A 20068-nucleotide genomic window follows, 5' to 3' on the forward strand; every position below is an offset into this window, starting at 1 on the left:
GTCTGAAAGACGATCCGCACGACAAGGATGACCACGACTACAGCGGACCAGTGGTTGGTGACGGAGCCGATGATGACGTCACCAAAGGAGAACTGGCTGACCTCGGCGACCCCGTGGTGGCACCACCGGAGCCGGACCTGGGACGTCGACGGGGACACGCCCACCCCAGATCACAGCGGGTGGTAAGCAGGGATGTTGACGAGGACGACGACACACGGGACGGGACACACGGGGGCAGCCACGACGGCAGCCACGACGGAAGTGGACCAATGACCCAGGACAGGGCCAATGACGAAGTCGCAGTGGGAGTGCTGGTCGACCTCGGTGACCTTGTGGTGATGCCACCGGAGATGAATCAGGGATGTCGATGGGGACACGCCCACCCCAGGTCACAGCGGGTGGTAAGCAGGGACGTTGACGAGGACAGCACACGGGACGGGACACACGACGGCAGCCACGACGGTAGTGGACCGGTGGTCCAGGACAGGGCCAATGACAATGTCGCCGTGCGAGTGCTGGTCGACTTCGGAGACCCCGTGGTGACGCCACCAGAGTTGAATCAGGGACGTCGACGGGGACACGTCCACCCCAGGTCACAGCGGGTGGTAAGCAGGAACATTGACGGAGACGATGACACTTGGGGCACGACGCACGAACGGGCCCGCACGACGACACCGACTCAGTTACCTACGAGGGGACATCAAATGGGAGACAGCGTTTTTCGGCTGGCAAGAGGGGGCGGGGCAAGGACGCCCGTCAGGAGGGGCGGAAGTGGCCCGCGTGGTGCGAGCATGGCAGAGCTGGAGCGCTTTGTGGACCGGGTGCTTCCGCCAGATGACGCCAACGATAATGACAGACCACTCATCGAGGACGTGACGCATGACGACACTGCACAGGGCAACCTGGTCGGCCTGAGTGAACCAGTGGTGACGTTGCCGGAGCCTGTCCAGAGACGTGGACGGAGATGCGTCCACTCCTGGGATGGCGGGGAAGAGGACGGACGTGAGCAAGGACGTGACAGATGGGGTAACGGTCTGGCTCCTCAGTGGGGAGGGCGATGTTGACAGGGCCCAGCAGGTGGTCCTGGACTTGCCTTCCGGGGAGCCGATGACGACCACTCAGGCGGGGAGGGGACCGGCATTGCGCCGCTACACGCGTGAGAAAACGGCCCGTCACTACTTCCGGGACTACGAGTGGGGAGGTCAGTACAAGCCCCGAGATGTACGACGGACGGTCGACGGGGGGCTATGCTGCAGCGTGATGCAGCTCCTGCCCCAGTTTGCCCGACCCATACGAAATGACGTGACGGACTCGGACGACCAGACACGTGGTCGGACTCGGACGCAGCTGCCGGTCTAGGTCGGCGTCGGGGGCCAGGACGGCCTCGGGAGAGGGGGGGCATATGACGACAGTCGTCGTACCCTCCCAGGTGCAGAGGCCGTAGCTGGCCACCGACGTGGGCCTGAGGTAGTGTGTTTTCCCCAGTGCAACATCGGTTAAGTGCGACGGCCAGGGACGCACCCGCGTGCGCCCTAGCGTGCCAGTGAGCCTTTTTGTGCAATAGATAATTTTGTGTTTGTATATTTTTCCCAAATGGTCACGGGCCTCAACATCTATGTAAATAATGTAATCGTAATTTATTAATTCTGTAAATTTGCTTGTGATTAATGTTTCGTTTAGCTGTGTAAATATTCAGTGTTTTCTCAATTGGGCTAGTATGTAATTGCAGCCTGGCGCGCCGCGGGGCGGGACCTCTTCCACGCCGGCCGATTTATCCTCCCCTCCCCCGCAGCCCGCGGGCTCCCGCTGGCGGGCGGGGAAGGGCAGCCGTGTTCAGAGCTCGAACCGAGACAGTCATGTACGCCGCTCCGCGCTGCTCGCGAGGCGCGTACCTTGAGCTCGTGACCAGTCGTACGTTTAGTTCACGGATTGTCGCGGCAGCCGAGCTGCCTCCGCGAGTCATTTATCTAACTGAATTTACGAGTCTTTCGAGTGACGTTACCAACCGAGAGTTCCAGAACGCGGACGTGCAATTACGGGTCTCAGAACCTTCGTCGTCTTTACGAAACATTACGTAACGGGCCGCGCACGTATTGCGCTTCTTCACAGAGTAACCTTAAACGGGTCAGTATTACGTTGGAAAGTTCCCAACCCGGGTCGGCACGTGTTAACGGACCGTACGGTCTTACGGGAGTCCGGGTCACCGCGGGAAGGGCGCTTGTTCCGCGACGGTTCCGCCAGGCTGCGGCAGGCTCTAAAACGATAATAAAAGGGGCTCGTGAAATCATCTATGCTGGGTTATCCTTGGAACAGCCTACAACTATCCCTCCTCACCTAACTCTCCCTACAGGTCCCGCAGTTCCCTGTCCCGGCCACGTTGGCCTGGACCCACACCTCACCGACGAGAGCAGTATGGGCATAACTGGACAGTCACGTAAACGGGGAATCGGGGACCTAAAGCCGAGGGACATCAACGACATTTATAAAAAAAAATCAGAGATAGGTACGGTATATATACAGGTATAGTTTTCAAGTCTTTTTCGATATATATTTCTGTAGTCTTTAAAATTATATAGTGAAGTTTACCGACCATGGCCTCTTAGCCCGTTCTCCGCACCGCTAATACCCGATCCTATTTTCGGAGTGCACCCCCAGGCCAGTGGGAATGAGTCAGGCGAGCGCCTCGGGCATGACCCCAATAGACGTAAAGAAACTTAAGAGCATGTAACTCCGGGGGCTCGAACCCATAAAAAAATTAAGGGAAAAGCCATTTGGACAAAATTACTAATTACCAAACATTATACAAGTGCGTCGTAGCCACTCCATGCGAGCACCGCACGCACGGAGTAGACAACAAACCTCATTAACATTCACCGCAGACACTGGCCTTAATTAAAGTGCTCGTGACAATGATCAAGTCGGATTAGGAGAAATCCCACTAAAACAATTCACAGTGAGACAATATGTTAGTAAATTTACAGTTGCCAACGTGATGCCACAATTCGAATAATTAAATACTTTGAAACAATTGTTAAGCCTGAGGGCTGCGCGCACGTTCCCGGTGATTTTAAGATGTTAAGTATGGGCGCCACCACGTGTAGGGGCACGTGGACCCGGCGGAGTCTCTCGCTCAGGGCGTGACGTAGCCCAAGTGGGGACGAGTTACCAGCCCATTCTACCCTACCTATCCAGACCTGGCCCGCTCTAGGCGTCGGGCACGCCACACTCCTAGGCTAAGTCACTCACCACGTGGTTAAATAAAAATACTCAATTTATATTCATTCCCAGATTAAATTTCACTAACACGTTATCTCCACGTCCGTTACACGTTTCACGGTAGAAAAAGCCTGAGGCACGAATCGACTTAGGTGAAGGCATGGTCCACACACGTGGCCATGCTACAAAATTTATTTATTACACGATTGCTGAAAACTCGACTGAGACAATTAATTAATTAAACAGCCCGCTGACCGAGAGCTGCCCCGAGGATGACGAACGAAAGCGATTTAAAAAGAATTAACGATACAGAAATTACTTGGTCAGTGATGAACAAAGGTTGAGGTCCCCAGGGTGCTGGCGCGTCTGCTCTCGGTCAGTGATGAAGATGGACTGGGCTGAGCTCATCGCTCGCAGGTGGCAACATGGCGCCCTTCGCGCCAACACAATTACCGTTACTATATCCTACGATTCCGTGCCCCGGCGAAAGTTAAGCAAATTACAGATCAACATTAAAAAATATATAAAAATTACTGATAGTTTAAAGTTTGTTAATAGTTACTTAATTAATGATAATTTATATAAAACGTTCCTACTCTCGTCCAAGTCCGTGCCTGTTCGGGTCCGCCCGGGCAACGTCTGTGGTTATTTCAAGTAACATATTTAAATTAAAGAAACACAAGTAAACTGCACAACACTGGGGCAAAGATGAATGAGAACAAACAAAAAGGTTTACAATTAATATTAAATGTAGCAATTTTAGGGGTCGCCGCACTGCTTCTAAGCGCCCTCTTGCCGGGCTAGATACACACGCACACACGCACGCACGAGCGGGCGGTTTGAATAGAGATGGTGGTTGGGCGGTGTCATATCGGGCTCAAAGGGGCCGCAGGCCCGGACGACGTCAAGCCTTAAGCATGCTATTACCAAGTGCTGCCTTTTAATTGGGCACCTGGAATGTATTTTTTGCTTATAATAGAGCAAATTAAGTTAATGTAAGTTTTTGGCGCCGACTCACAAAGGAGGTAAAACTTTCCCTCCCTTGCGAAGCAGCCATGTTCGGGAGTCTCCAACTACTCCGCGCCGGGTCAAGATGTGTGTCCGTGAGCAGCCTTTCACTGTGTTTCACCAATAGGTCATTCTGCAGTTATTTTAATACTTAAACTTTTTCTTTTATTTCACAGCTGCTCACGTCAAATCGGCATGTATTCTGCGGACCCGGGCTTATCCCGACCGCCTTCGTTAGTGGTTCCACACCGTGTCGCGGACCACGCTAAGTACGGCACTGGCCGACTCCAGCCAACACGCTTTCGATAAACCGCCGCGCATACGCCTACCGGTTGCAACCACAAGTAAGTGTAATTTAAGGTCACGCTCACTGAGCCACGCTAAGACTTTCGGCACTGGCCGTCTCCAGAACACTCGCAGACGCGTCCCGCGAGACTGCCGCGGCGAATTCATAGTGTGATATTAGTGTCGTGTTTGGTTCTGTAAGTAACGTATGTTCATGTAACTGTTTCACGTAGTGTTTGTAGCGGTTCTGCCACCACGTAGAGTACGCATAGGGAGTATCCCGTACCCATGCGAACCACCGGAGAAGTCCGTTAATTAAACGTAAATCAACAGAACCAGTGCCGCTTACAATATTTCGCGCCACCCCGTCCTCCACACAGCCGAGCGGCCTGATTTTAGGGTAGATTTCAAGCCGCGTACCTGGCAGGGCACGCGGGGGCAGAGTACCCACGACCCACCATCAACTGCCTAGTGTTTCACTAGCCAGCAGCACCGCGACGCCCGTAGCACCCGTCAGGTACTTCCCAGGCCCTCTACAGAGGCCGGGTGATGGCAATAGGAAACATCTGTCTGCTGAGTGTCATTCTTATGTTCATCCCAATGGATGGTGCATTCTATGCGTACCTAAGCAAAATTTTTTGCCGACTGCCAATGATCCCTCTGGTTGCACAGGCCGCTATGCCACATCGACACCCCACCAGGGTGTGTGCGATGAACATGCCAATGCGAGCATGTGTCGAACAGCCCGTACTGCCGATGTGTCGATAGCCGATTGCGTGGTTATCGATTTCAAAGCATGTATCATTATGCCGGATATGGCTGCATTCTTCCGTCTGAATGTAATTTATATTTTATTTCTAAGTCATATTTTAATTGTTTAATAATTCTTTGATAACAAAATTAAAATGTAATGTTTATTAAGAATCTAATGTTTGGCCTGATTAATAAATTTCGTATTGCGGCACATCCAAGATGAAGCGACTACTTCTTCGATGCTGGTTGGAAGAAACGTGTGCGATCTCATGTGACAGACAACACATTTTCCAGGCTAGCAGCAATCTAGCAGTTGCTGAGTCGGTTTGTAGGACACAGGAAAGTGCGAAAACCGCCAGTGCTGAGCGCTTCCATCACAGTTTTCTGTACATGTGCGTAGATATCCTGCATCCTAGTAGCTGTACTCGACACTGATTTAGCTAGGTATTACACTCACATTCACGTTGGCAGAATGAAATGAAAACATCTTCTTGCAGGTCGGACTGCAACTGAAGGCTTTTTTTGTTTATTTGCTTGAGTCCCTGAAAGAGCACTCTGTTGAGTGCCTTCCAGAGACCCTTTGCAGTTTACTTTGGAGTACCTGGTACACCGGACCTTTACCTCCTGCCTAGGGGATAGATTTTAGTTCATATTCTTTTTTTGTGACTTTTGCCCTGCTTATTATCTGAAGGTGTGAACTGTTGCACACCTTTTATATATGCAGGCTCTACTCTCACTGCGTCATTTCCGCATTAACTGCGAGTTTGTATAGGCAAATATTCGTTCAAACTTGTCGTGTGGTTGCCCACCATACATTGCACTATGATTGCGCAGGGAAGGACACCAATTGTCCTGTTTGCAGGACTAAAATTATGGTGACTCCATCGTAAAAATTGCTCAGCCATTTCTTCTGCTCAGGTCCAGCAGCATAAATGATGCCATGCAGATTATACAAAAGGAAATAATCTATACTGTTTTTCACTTGGTGGTACTGAATTTTACCTTCATCCACTGCAGGCCATGGTAGTATTTGCATAGCCATTCACATGAACTTTTACTTTTTTCGTCCAGTAGTTTCCAGAGATACGGAGGCTGGAAAGTGCGGGTTCGAGTCCTACCACCATTCTCATACATGACAGCAATCTCGTTTAGGAAGAATCCGTTTTGGCTCTGGAAACCTTGCAGGTTGCAGTACATCTTGATGCTAGCAATGCTTGGCTGTAACTAAATTAATCTCGCAAACACACTATTATTTATGAGAAAAATTTTCTTTAGCTTGTCTAGCCAGTTGTATGATGCAAGACGATCGTGAAGTATCAGACAAAAAGCATAAGTGTTTGGTAGAATATTTATGCTTGTCGATATCTCGATCGTCCTGTTTAGAAACTTCTAACACCATTAACGGAGCCTTGTTCTTGAAACTGTCGGGACTCAGTATCGGCGACTGTCCACTGCCATAGTACACTTGTTGAAATTTGGCATACAATTGATAAGCAAGAAGAAATCTTCTGTTTTCAAAGTTTATGTCCATGAACGGATAGTTTTCGGTGTTTAATGTTATAATTGAAAAAACTTATTAATATAAAAAAATTAAGTTGTTATATTTCTCAGAAATGTTGCATGCACACATTACATTTGCATTTAGCCGCAAAGGGCACTGGACCTTAATACCTCCAACTGCTAATGCTTAATTAAATGCAAGTATGTTAAGTAAAAATAAAAAAAACTATATTTTACATTTAAAATTCTTGCTACTTAAAAACTAAGTACATTAGGTCTAAAGTAAGAAATAAATAATTTTATGTAGAACATATGTGTTAATTATTCTAGGATATTCTTGAGTATGCCTACATCTATTTAACTATGCATTTATTTACAAAAAACAAAGGCCATTATTCCCTCTGAAGCTAAATGCATAGTTATGCATGTATACTAACTCTTTAATATTTCAATTATTTTTAGCCTTTGAAGCTAATGCAAAATCGAAATACGAAATACACAGAGCCCAATGTTATATGCATATAAAATTAATCAATTGTGTTAAAAATGAATGTTTATTTATTTATATGTCCCTTTCGCATTCCTAAACTATTCATCCGATTGCTATGAAACTTTACCTACTTGGCCTTTGAAATACGAGGAAGGTAAAGGTCTAGATGAAATAACGTACAATAGGTGGCGTGCGAGTCGTATCGGATAGTTATCAGTAAATATTTTATGACTTCCTCTTTTCTGTGGTCCGAATAATAATGGTGGCACGCGAGTCGTATCCTTGGAGGTATTAGTTTATCCAGTGAGTGCCTGTTCTGAAGTTGAAATCAACAGGTTAACAAATGGATAGGAAAACAAATCGTAAATATATACAGGCTAAAATATGCATATAAAAATTAATGTTTGTTTGTTTGTCCCATATGCGTTCCTATACCATTCATCCAATTACCATCAAACTTTGGTGATTTATTATGCGCATGCCTGTGAAGGTTTCAGAATTGGTACATCCATTTTTACAACAGGTGAAGAATGTGAAGAAGAAAGGGGAAGGAATCAGGGAAAGGGAAAGGGGAAAGGAAAAGAGACAGTTGATAGGAAAGGGGAAAAGAAAAGTTGGAAAGGGAAAGGATAAGGGGACGGGACAGTGCAAGGGGGAAGCGGGTATGGAATGGTAAGGGAAGGGGTGAAGCGAAAGGGAGTTTGGTTGGGAAAGGGGGCTAGTAAAAGGGATAACGAAAGTAAAAGGAAAGGGAAGGAAAGGAAAAAGGAGAGGAAAGAGGCAAGGTGAAAATAAAGGGAACGGAGTAGGCAAAGGAAAATTATGAGAGAGATGAGAAAGGGGGAAGTGAGAGAGGGCATGTATAGGAAATGGGGAAGATTTTTGAATGGGGAAATTGTCCACGAAAGTGGGACTGGGAGGTTTATGGTAAGCGGGAAGGGAATGGAAATTGGTAATGTAAGGAGGAAGGAAGCATTAAGGGAGGGGGGAAATGAAGGAAAATAAGATGAAGGGAATGGGAAGGGGAATGAAAGCGGAAGATGGAAAGAGAAAATAAAGAGTTGTTGAAGGGCAAGGGGAATGGGAAAGGGAAACCTAAAGGGAATAGGAAAGGGAAAGGGAAGGTAATGGTAAAGGGAAAGAGAAGGTAATGCTAAGGGGGGAGGATAAATGAGAGGTAAAGAGAAAGGGCAAGGAAAGGGAGGGAAAAGGGAAGAGGAAGTTAAAGGGGAGAAGTAAAAGCAGAGGAAATACAAGGACAAGGGAAATACAAGGGGAAGGGAAAGGCTTGAGGAAGGGCAAGGGGAAAGGCAGGGAATGATAAGGGGAGTAGGAAGAGTTTCGAAAAAGGGAAAGGAGAAGGAAAAGGAAATTAATAGGGAAGGTATGGGATAGGGTAGGGAAGGGGGGGGGGGAGGAGGAATAGGAGGAAGGGAAAGCTGAAGTGAAGAGGTAATGAAGGGGGAAGCAGAAGAAGGAAAATATGGGAGAAAGTGAGTGGTACGGGTAAGATGGAATAGGAAGAACGAAGGGTAAGAGGAAGCAAAATGAAAGGGGAAAGTGTGCGGTAAATTGGAAGGGGGAAGAAAAAGGAGAAAATATATTTAAGGAAATGGAAGGGAAGGTTAAAAGGGAAATGTGAGAGGAAAGGGGGGAAAAAGGGAATAGTGATTTTGAATGGTAATGGGAATGGAAGGTGAAGGGAGTAAATAAAAGGGAAGGGTGAAAGGAAAGAGATGAGGGAAAGGGAAGGGAAAGGAAAGAAATGGGAAGAGGGAAGGAAAAGTGAAGGCAAAGGAATTAAGAAGACGAAGAAATGAAAGGGATGAAGAAAAGGGAAAGGGAAGGGGAAGGTAAAGAGAAGTGGTATGGAAAGGGGGAGGAGAAGGTAAAGTGGTACATGGAATATAATGGCAGGGGAATGGGTTGGAGAATGGGTTTAAGGGAAAAAGAGAGAGAAAGGGGAAAAGTGGAAAGGGAAAGTTGGGGGAAGGCGGGAGGAGAAATGGGAAAGGAAAGGGGAAAGGAAAGAGAAAAGGATGTGAAGGAGGAGGGAAATGTGTTTGGGACGAGGAAGGGAAAGGGGTGGGAAGAAAAAAGTTGAAAATAAAATTGTTGAAAAAAAGATATGTGGATTGTGAGGTGGAAGGGTAAGTTAAGGGGAAATGACACGGGGGGAAAGGGAATGGGAAAGAAGAGCTTGGAAAGGGATAGGAAAGGAAAAGATGTAAGGAAAGGGTGTAGTGGGAAAGGGGGATGCTAAGTGAAGGGTAAAGGTAAATGGTAAGGGAAGGGAAGGGAAATGTAAGTGGGAAAGGGAATGAGAGAAAGGGGAGGGGAAGGGGAAGGGGATAAGAAAGTGAAGGGAAGGAGAATCTTTTAGTTTAACATTTTTTAATATTTTAACACTATAATTGTGGTAATATTTTATCTTATAAATTTTCATATTAGCTCTTCTCAGGATTTTAACTGGGGATATATTTTGAAGTTATTTTAATAAGAGTGTGTTAAACCTCTTGTGAAACCATGTGAAAGCAATCAATGCCCTGGCTCTTATATGCCTTGACAAAATCTTTCTAAAAAAAAAAAAAGGGGGGGGGGGGGTATTTACGATGGCGAAAGAGAAACTTTAAGTGCGTAATAATATTTTTTTTTGTCTTTTTGGGTAAAAAATAAAATTTATTTTATAATCTAAGAACAACTGAGATTAATGTGGAATCAGTTATCAAAAGATCTGTTTCACGCACCAAAGCCTAAAGAAGCATGTTAAAAAGTACCATCGTAAACCAATTACCCTTTTTAAGACCTTTTCATATTCATCCAGGGATGGGCACGCAATTGCTCAATGCTCAGCCTTTCGTCCTGACGGCAGATCATCCCCTCTATCAGTCTCTTGACCTCGTCGGACACTACGGGCTCCCGAGGGAATCGAACTCGGTGATGGACAGCCTGGAAGAACAAAAAAACATGGGGTGTGGCTGTGTCATGGACACGGCGTGTGTTGTACGTGAATACGTGTACGACGTAACAGGTAATACTTTCTATACAAAATATTAAATACGCCATTTTATGTATGTTATAATCATGTTTGAACACTAAGAAGACCTTCGGATTTCCATGTTTTGTTTATGATAGCAAAAATTTCCGTTCGTCGGGTTCAGGAAAGAAATCAAGTAAACAAATAATTACCGTGTAATAACTTTATTAATTATATGTTTTATATATTCAATCGATAGATTTTGACGAGAGCTGATGATTGAAACTCAAGCGAACGTCGTAGCTTCTCCTAGTCAAATGTTATACTAAATGGAAATCACGAAACGCAGCAAAATGACATCAAAATGGCGGCGCTTCCTCCTCCACCGCGCGTGATGCGTTACAGTCCTCACTTAGCGTAACGAATTCTTTGATCCTTTAGCTATCCAGTGGTGTAATTAAATTTTGGATGGAGATGATAGACATGTAGCTGCAACACCAAACTCTATCCCCCGATTTTATCATTCGCTTTTTGAATTGCTTCCCTATATGGAAGCAATTTTAAAGATGTATTCACGTCAAAAGTTTTACTTACATCTCTTTGGAACAAAAAAACTCTAAAAATGTGGCCAACTGCTGTAAAAGTTGATGTTGCATGGAGAGTGCACTTACAGCTGCAGAAGAGACCGGGCATTTTGAGGACCGCTACCCGCAGCTGCATTGTTGAAACGCGGCGGGATCAAACCCTTGGTTCTTCGCATGTAGAAAACGTGGAGGTGCTGCCGTGGAGGGTTTTCTCGGGGTGCTGCTGACTCTACCTTCGCCCATTCACTTCCTTAGTGCTCGCGATCTCATTTCATCATCCTCCCGTCGTTTTTGAAGTGTAAAAAATCTTGGCTCTCGGTGTACGGCATTTGGAAGTAGTGGTTTCTTTAATGGAACGGAATTCGATTGGAACAGAAATGTAGGAACACATTGCTGCCTGCCATCTGTGGAAATCTAAGAAATCTCTAAAGATGGCGAACCCGCGTGATTCTTACTTTCGTGAACATCAGGGGGATTTACTAAGCGTATTGATGTGCCAACTAAACTTGATAATAGTACAACTATCTATTATTTATGTTATAATTTATAGTCAGAAAATTAAATAACGACAACTTATAAATACGTTAGTATCCTGGCATTAGAAATCCTTAGTTAACATTTAAATGTAGAAATAGTACAGCTTTCATATCATACAATAGACACACAACAAATTTTTAGCATATCTATAGTCAAAGCCATTAAAAATAAAAAATTGTCGTGATGAAAAATTTACTGTTGAATCTTAAATGTTGAATTAGCTCAATAAGGTATAGGTTTGTTTGTAGCAAGTATTTAAAGACTGATTTATGTCGTTTGAGCTAAAACAAATATGCATGCATATACTTAGTTTTATAATATGTTTTTTTAATAATACCTTTTAATTTTGTTTTAATGATATATTGAACTGCAACTGTTATTTAAAAAAAAAAATACAGTAATATAGCGTCGCGTTCGTAATGCTGATAACGGATAAAAAGCTAGAAATATTTAACGCCATGTTTGTCCAACACGATTTTACAGCTAATAAATCAACGTAGTAAACACATTATTTTTAAGAATACTACGTTAATTTTCGTGTCCAAGTATTGTATTATAAGTGTATTTGCAACATGCGAACACATTAATTTTCACATTATCGAGGTTAGACACATCACTGGCGAGTACTGTAACATATATATATTTTTTTCTTATTACTCTGATGCCGAGGAAAATAAAAGCCATTATTAATTCTGTTATTAATGCTTTTTGGGAGCTACCTAGGTGTGTGTGGAAAAGGGGGCGGGCCGCGCTTCCAGAGAACCCCGTGCGGCCATCCTGAGTTCTGTTTCTGAGTTTCCCCGAAACCACACCTCGAGTATGCTGGGTTGTTTCCTTCTTTCCCAATATCGTTTAGCGACACCGTCACTAATTACGCTGTCGCCGAGACATTGAAACTAAATAAATAAATAAACATGTGAAGGAGTCTTTCAGTACCACCTCGGTAACGAGCAAATTCATATGTGTTCTCGTGTTGCAAATACACTTATATAATACGAAACTCGGACACGAAATATAACCTAGAATTCTTTAAAATAATGCCGAGCGTGATGATTAGACGAAATTATGTTTTCAACTATATCCCAGTACATCCAATAGTTAAAATTTATTAGCAAAACGTTTCCTGAACCGCTTTCCAGTATTATCTGACTAAAAGAAGTCCAATTTGTTAAATATTCAATTATCATCTCCATTAGATTAAAAAAAATTGTACTAGAATGAATCATCGATTATTTAAGAAAAAAAAATAGTCACAGCCATGCGTTGTACAGAGTTACCATATCTTTAATAATGTTCGCAGGCTTTCACGGCCATTGTCTGAAGTATAGCTTGGCTTCTGGATTGTAGCCGCGTCCTTGGCGAATAATTCACCGACGTTTCGGTCGACATTGCAGTCGCCATCATCGGAGAGCAGTCACCTACTGGTATCTACCAGCGGAAGTAAAACAACATCAGTCTGCGTTTGTGCCCATTCACGGAAACAAATGTCTGTTCGCGAAACGTCGCAACTGTCTTGTCTCAGGATGTTCGTCTGTGCTGTCCGTCATTGTGTTGTCCAGATTATCTGTTTGGTATCATAGTTGGGTTCCTCTGTCCGTCGCTGTCTTGTTCATGGTGGTTACTTGTCTGTACTTACTGTCTCAACGTCACATTACCACAGTGTTTGTCTGTGCTGTGATAGTTTTTGCGTCTATATTCTTCCACGGTGGTTATTCGCCAAGGACGAGGCTAGAACCCAGAAGCGAAGCTACCGTGCACTGTGTTCGACTGGTTTTGGAAAAAGCGCGGGAGCTTCGGCGCGCACCTTGAGCATGCGGCGGCGGTCGCGGTCGCGGAACGGCAGGCAGCCGAACACCATGGCGAACAGCACCACGCCGGCGGACCACACGTCCGAGAGGTAGGGGTCGTGGCGCTGGCCCGTCAGCACCTCGGGCGACGCGTACGCGAAGCTGCCGCAGAACGAGTCGCACTTGCGCGGCCGGCCGTCCACGGGGAACATGCCGCCGCGCGCGAACCCGAAGTCCGACAGCTTGATGTTGAAGCCCTCGTCCAGCAGCAGGTTCTCGCACTTGATGTCCCTGCCGGCAGGGAAGCCTTACGATTCACTCGTCCTTCTGGACATACCCGAATACTCACGTTGGCAAGCCTTCTTTTCACAGACGAGAGAGACAAACCCGATGTTCCCCAAGTTCATGCTCGCTCTTTTTTTTTACGTACCACTACAGGTGTATTTTTTTTTGGGGGGGGGGGGAAATTCACGGGCATTTATTCTCCAAATGCGCGGGTTTAACTTATAAGATGTCATTCTTATAAAATTAGCAAGAAGTAATTATAAATAATTTTAAACTTTGTGGCTGGTTGGTTATATTAGGTAAATATAGCTACATTAAAAATACTGTAAAATCATTTTATGATTGCTTAGCAAATAACTTTTTAATATGTAGCTATCCAGCGCTAGGAAACAGTTTACATGATTTCACAGTATTTTTAATGTAGCTATCCTAACCAAATCAACCGTCCACAATGTTTTAAAGTATTTATAATGTAGCTAACCTAACCTAATTGACCATTAGTTATCATGAGTTGTATATTTATTTACAAAGAACAAAAAAAAAAAAAACCGAAGATGCACGAACGGGCGTTTGGCTCTCTCGTCTGTTGAAAGAAGGTTTGCCAACGTTGAGTATTCGGGTATGACCAGGACGAGTGAATCGTAGGCTTCCCCCCCTGCGGCAGCCGTGGACGGGGCGAGGTCACGCGCGGGGTCGGGGATTGCCGGGGAGACGTAGCCCGCCCCGCCGTCACACTGCCGGGCAAGTCTGGCAGTGCTACCCAACACCTGCACGCCTGACACTGCACACGCCATGTTTGAGTGCTGTTCCTAGTACCGCAGACGCTTGGTCTACACGTATGCCATTATGCATGCCCTGTTTCAATTGTCTGCCATGTTTTAATATCCAATTACAAAAGGAAGGCCAATTTTTTAAAGACAAAAAGTTAATTTTGAACAAAGGTATGCATGTGGTATCTGAAATTTGTTTATATGTTTATATATATATAATATACATACACACACGAGGGCTGTTTTTTTCCCAAACTCGGATGTGTTATAAAAAAAAAGGACAAATCTACATATCCATTGGCGTAGCTGTGTTCATAATGTTGGGGGGGACAAATAATGATTTTTATGTCATGTAAACCCATTCCCCTCTTACTTAGATGGGGGGTCCGGGGGTCCTCCACCGGAAAATTTTGATTTTAAAAGTGCAAAGAGCGCTTTTTAAGCAGTTTTTTTGTATCTAACCATTGGATACATCGATGTTAAAATTATTATTGTTTCCTTAAGATAAAATTTGATGAGTGAAGAAATTACAAGTAAAGTTGGGCAGAATAATATTACAAAATAAAAATATCATGGTCTAGAAAGTTGGGGGGGACAGTCCCCTCCACCCAAAAAGTTCAGGGGGACACGTCCCCCCTGTCCCCCCAGGTTCCTACGCCCCTGTACATATCATTATAGTTTTGCTACCAAAAGTGCAGCCGTGTGTTACTTATTTTTTTACGCAATCGCCAAAACGATCGAGGCATTTTTCATACCGTAAAACAAGCTACTCGATGCCTTCTTCGAAGAAGTTAGCCGCCAATGAATAGAGATGACAAGGCCAGCGCCTGGACTCCCCCCTCCCTCACGACGTCGCTGTGAGGCGGATGGACTAATCTAGCGGCGCACTGGTTCCCGCGTCAAGGCTTATGTCAAGATTAGCGAATAGTGGGGCAGAATGCGCCGCACTATTAGTATGCCTTGATATATATAAGCAAGGTTACCGTTTAACTTCACACGTTTATGCGTGAAGGCGACAATGGGATCTGAGAATTGAAATGAAGTTTTTATTTTGAAAAACATAATTAATGTGCAATTATATATTTTCATAGCTATAACCAACCAAATGAAAATCAACATGGTTAAATTACGTGTGTTCTCTATGGAAAAAAAATATTGGGGTAGGAAAATTAGAAAAATGTTTTAACCTATTATACTTAACTTGACATACAGCTAAGTGCATACAACTTAAGTCCAATGACCTCTGGAATATATGAAAGACGCTCTGATACATTTTACACACAAAGATGGAACGAGGAAATTTTTTGTATAACCTGTTGTCAGAATATTTTATTGTAGTGCTCTGCTGTGGATAATTCAAAATGTTTTGCTGTAACTTCATGATTGTAATAATTTCGACTTAAAAAACTTGGCTATTCAGATAAACCATTAGTTTTATCAAATTCCGAATGATTATACTGTATGATACACGATATTATATTTAAATGTTTATAATAAAATATTTTGGCTTTTGTTTTCTTTGAAAATTACGGAGAGAGAGAGAGAGAGAGAGAAAGAGATTACAGTGTATGAAAATTTTGAGAGTTTCGGAAACAATATATGCCTCGTTCTAATATACAGGTGCAAGTGATACCTATGCACGATCCCTTTGGAGTAGCAGTACTCGATGACATCCAGAATCTGGCTGAACAACCGCCGAGCCGTCTCTTCGTCCAGGTATTTCCGTCTCCTAATCAAGTCCAGCAGGTTGCCGTTCTGCGCTTCCTCCATCACGATGAAAACTCTGAAACGACCAAAAAAAAATATATATTTTTTTTTTCCATAAATAGTTTAATATGTTACTTATCAAGTATGATGTATCACAAGTAGGTGTAGATTTGTTAACGCTTGATTACAGTCCAACCTCAATAATACAAACCTGTAGGGACCGACATTTTGTCACTTTACATTAACAAAGTTTTTTACTGACCATTACAAACTATTACAAATAAAATCACAATTTTTATATAATTTCGAAATCAAATTCAATTAAAGTTAAACATATGCATGCATAAACACAAAAAAAAAATAATATGCTCCAAGGAATCTTGCACACAATTTTATACAGCACTAAATATACTTTTTAGGGACTGTAAATAAAATACTAGGATAGTTACACCTGCGACAAAAATGTTAAAAAGTAATACTTTTTAAAAGGATTCAATACATTAAAAATTAAGCAAAGATTTAAAATTTACCTACATAGAGACATACCATAATTTTTGAAAAATATGTAATTTATAAGCTTTGCCCCCCCCCCCCCTCAAACCAGCAGTCGTTGAAACTTCTCATTGTTTCTTTAGTATTAACCATTCTTTATTACAGGTAATTGTTTACCCTTGGAAAAAATCCAATTTGTATAACATAATAACCATAATTTTGTATTAAACAAATTACTTAGCACTGTAACTCCTGTGTAATGTTTAGGGACTGCGGAACACTTTGTATTAATGACAGTTTTGTTTGAACTGGGTTTTTATTAAGAAAGTTTCAATGTATACCACTGTCAGGTTTCCAGAGTTTAATTCTGCTGTCTTTAGACTAAAGGGTCTTTGAGAAGTTCATCATAGATGAAGCTAGCCATTTTTGTGTTAACTTCTGAATAGTTACACGGGCTCTTTACAGAATCGCCGATGCAGCGTTTTGTGAAAAGACGAGTCGCTTACGCCCTTTATTGCAACCTTGTGGCATTTGAGTAAAAATGCACAGTCCCGAATTACAAATGGACCAGCGCTCCAGTTTTTGAGGGGCGGGAGGATATGAAGTGCGAAAAAAATAGAACGGAAAAAATTTTGAGGGACGGGTAATACAGTTTTTTTTCTAACATACGATAAAAATTTGATTTTCAAAAATATATGTCAGAGAGAAAATTTTATTTTATACCAGCTATTGCAATGCTCTTAAAAATTTTAGGCCTTATACTTTATAAATAGATTTAAAACTGTTTAACCATTTACAGTATACTATAACTCATGTTTTATTATGGCAGTTATAACAACCGTATAAAACTGCAACAATAATTTATTAAATTTAAATAAGAAAAAAGACAATTATACTATGTCTTTAAAAAACCTTAGTTACCTATTTAGTAGCATAATGTGCTGTTTTAAATAAGCTTTAATTTGTAAAATGTTATGTTGTTTGTGGGGGACTGGAAAAGTAAGTATGCTAACGGCTGCCAAAATCCAAACTTTTGTTTTTCAAAATTTCGACAGACTTAAATGAGGGAAGAAAATAGTTGGAAGGTTTCAAACTGTTACGACTGTAGCTTCGACTTCTGTGCTGTGCAATTTAAATGTTGTTTGTATTGTAATAAAATTTATTTTCGGTTTAAGAAAGCTATCGCTCTGTATATAAACAAGGTAAGAACATTTTTGTAATGGTTTCGATTTCAACAAGAATGAAAATAAATACACTTTAAATATGAAACCGTTAAAACTACTGCGATTCAGCGGACTTTCACCGAGAAACTGGCGGAACTGCTCCACTTTGAATCAGTGAAATCCCATTGGCTTGGAGTAATTTAAACAGTTTTATGTTCAGCGTCTAAACCTGAAACGATGTTCTATGCTTTCTCATCATCAAATGTTAAAATAACGTTTTTTTATATGATTGTATGAAACAAATATTAGCAGTTTCATAACCAGATTAGGGTTTTAAAGAATAGCTTGTTATGAAAGGTGGTTTGAGAAACTTGATTTTGTGATTGGCATGAATATTTTAACTTATATTGGAAGACTTTTTTTTTGATACAGTGGTGAAGAGTTGACAACCAACGACCGGATGGCCTTGCTTCCTTAAAATAAAAGAAAGGACAATTTCGTATTAAAAACATACTGAGAATTGTTTCTTTTTGTTTTTAACCTTACGGACTGCGTTTCCATAGTTATTTTATATATTTTATACCGTTGATCTGCGTACCTGTGGGTGGTCTCGATGGCCTCCAAGAAAGTGATAATATTGGGGTGTTTAAGGCCCTTCACCACTGACACCTCGCGGGTGACGAACTTCTCCAGGTAGTCGACGGGTATGTTTGCCTTGGTGATTATCTTGATGGCAACGTTCTGTTTGTGCTTGTTCGAGTATGCTCTCTGAGAACAAGGACAGGTTGGTTGTTTCTCCTGGCCCAAACGATGAACCATTTACACAGAACAAAAATTTTTTGGTACTTTTACAAAAAAACAATTCTTTGGAAACACTGATTTTAATGTCTGTTTACACCACGAACATTTCGTTAGTCTAGTTTTGCTTTCACATTAAGTATTTTGAGTCACGCACGCACGCACGCAGTCGTGTGTCGGCACGGAACGTGTTCTACGCGAACAAAAGGTCGACGCATCCTTCCTACCAAAAAGTCTTCCTGGAGCAGGCACGGCAGGTCATTTTCTGTGTCTCGTGTCTGTGTCTCGTGTCTGGAAGGATGACACCGCGAGTTGAAATTCAGGGTAGGGCAGGGTGGATCCCACCACGCGCCGATGCTTTTGATTTTTTTTTTTTTTTTTACTTCTAGGGCTCTGTTTAAAATACGAACATTTATGGGAAAAGGAAATTTGTTTTTAATCTTATTACTTAATGTGCTGGTAAATACTATTTCAGTTCATGATTTTGCACACTGTTGGAAATCACGATAAATTCACAGACATTTCAACGAAGAATTCGCCTAAAATAAACGAAGAGACCTTCGTAGTTTCAGATAACCAGATTTTCGTATGAACTACTCCATGTTTAAACTCTCGTGCTCTGTTTTTCGTTATAAACAGGGTACACAAAAGTGGAAGACATAAGAGTGTTCTTGCAAAGTAGCCTTTAAAAGTTTTTGAAGGTTTGCTGAGACACCAAGATTACTCTTGTGCTTTTATGCTCAAAGTAAGTGAACTCAGTACCCGTAATTTGTAACCAGCGTTCTTCGTAAATTTAAGGTGAAAAATGTTAACAGAGTACCTACTTAAAAAAAATTAAAAAAATTTATTGCCACTTATAATGACGCTATTATAAAGGAAACTTGATCGTAAGCATTTATATAAAAAAAAAGAAATCAGGATAGTTTATCAGGAAAGAATATAAAAGTATCCTAGAATACATTAGTAAAACCATCGTCGAAATCTAAGTTACAGATAGGATAAAAAATGTTGTTTGAAAGAGTAATTATATATATATATATATATATATATATATATATATATATATATATCAAATTTTCCTTGGGAAGACTTCCATAAAAGTAAATAGCCCAGGTCTAGGGCTAGGTCTAGGCTAGCAAAGTTAGGGCCACTACTGGGCAATATGCTCACATAGCACCTACTTGCACAACAGAGTATGTTCCAGTTCCAATTACTTCCCCCAACTGATAGCCGCGTTGTTCGAGGACGGACGGGGATTTGGATTTACTTCTCCCTGCTCTGGTAAGGTCCTCTTTGCGAACGGCTCCTTCAAACTTATTCTCATCGTTGTCCATATTTTATTTATTGATGTTCCAGTTTTGAAGTGTACGGTAGGATTTTCTTCGGTCTGTTTACATCACTGCCAATTTTGGGATACACGTAACCATGGATGTGAACAACAGGGTTTCTGAAAACCGGGACCATTTTTGCGCGTGTCTTCAACAATGTTGAAACCGCGGATATAGCCGATCTCCGTGGCGAAATTGATTGAAGAGCTACCTACGATACTGTTGCAAGGGACTGTTGCGGGTTCGCGTCCCCGGTAAGACACGGGTGAATAGTTGTTCGTAGGGGCGCGTGCGCGTGACATTGCTGACTGCAAGATACGGCTAAGGCCCCTTTCTACAATGGCACGGAAACGGAGACGGATCACGTCAACGGAGACGGATCTCCCGG

General features: G+C 42.7%; 1 protein-coding gene across 1 annotated transcript in view; it reads right to left on the bottom strand.

Moving 5' to 3' along the window:
- LOC134528202 (testis-specific serine/threonine-protein kinase 3-like) overlaps positions 1 to 19783 on the bottom strand; it is a 39191-nt gene extending 19408 nt beyond the window's left edge. Inside the window, exons 1-5 of the mRNA XM_063361598.1 lie at positions 19534 to 19783; positions 18153 to 18322; positions 15826 to 15975; positions 13155 to 13428; positions 10047 to 10201 (exon numbers count right to left, since the gene is read on the bottom strand). Coding sequence (XP_063217668.1) covers positions 10052 to 10201; positions 13155 to 13428; positions 15826 to 15975; positions 18153 to 18322; positions 19534 to 19686 — 897 coding nt within the window. The 5' untranslated portion in view covers positions 19687 to 19783 and the 3' untranslated portion in view covers positions 10047 to 10051. The remainder of the gene's footprint in view (positions 1 to 10046; positions 10202 to 13154; positions 13429 to 15825; positions 15976 to 18152; positions 18323 to 19533) is intronic.
- Between the last annotated feature and the right edge of the window lie 285 nt (positions 19784 to 20068).

This window comes from Bacillus rossius, chromosome 1, assembly GCF_032445375.1.
Source record: "Bacillus rossius redtenbacheri isolate Brsri chromosome 1, Brsri_v3, whole genome shotgun sequence".
NCBI classification, from domain to species: Eukaryota; Metazoa; Arthropoda; class Insecta; order Phasmatodea; family Bacillidae; genus Bacillus; species Bacillus rossius.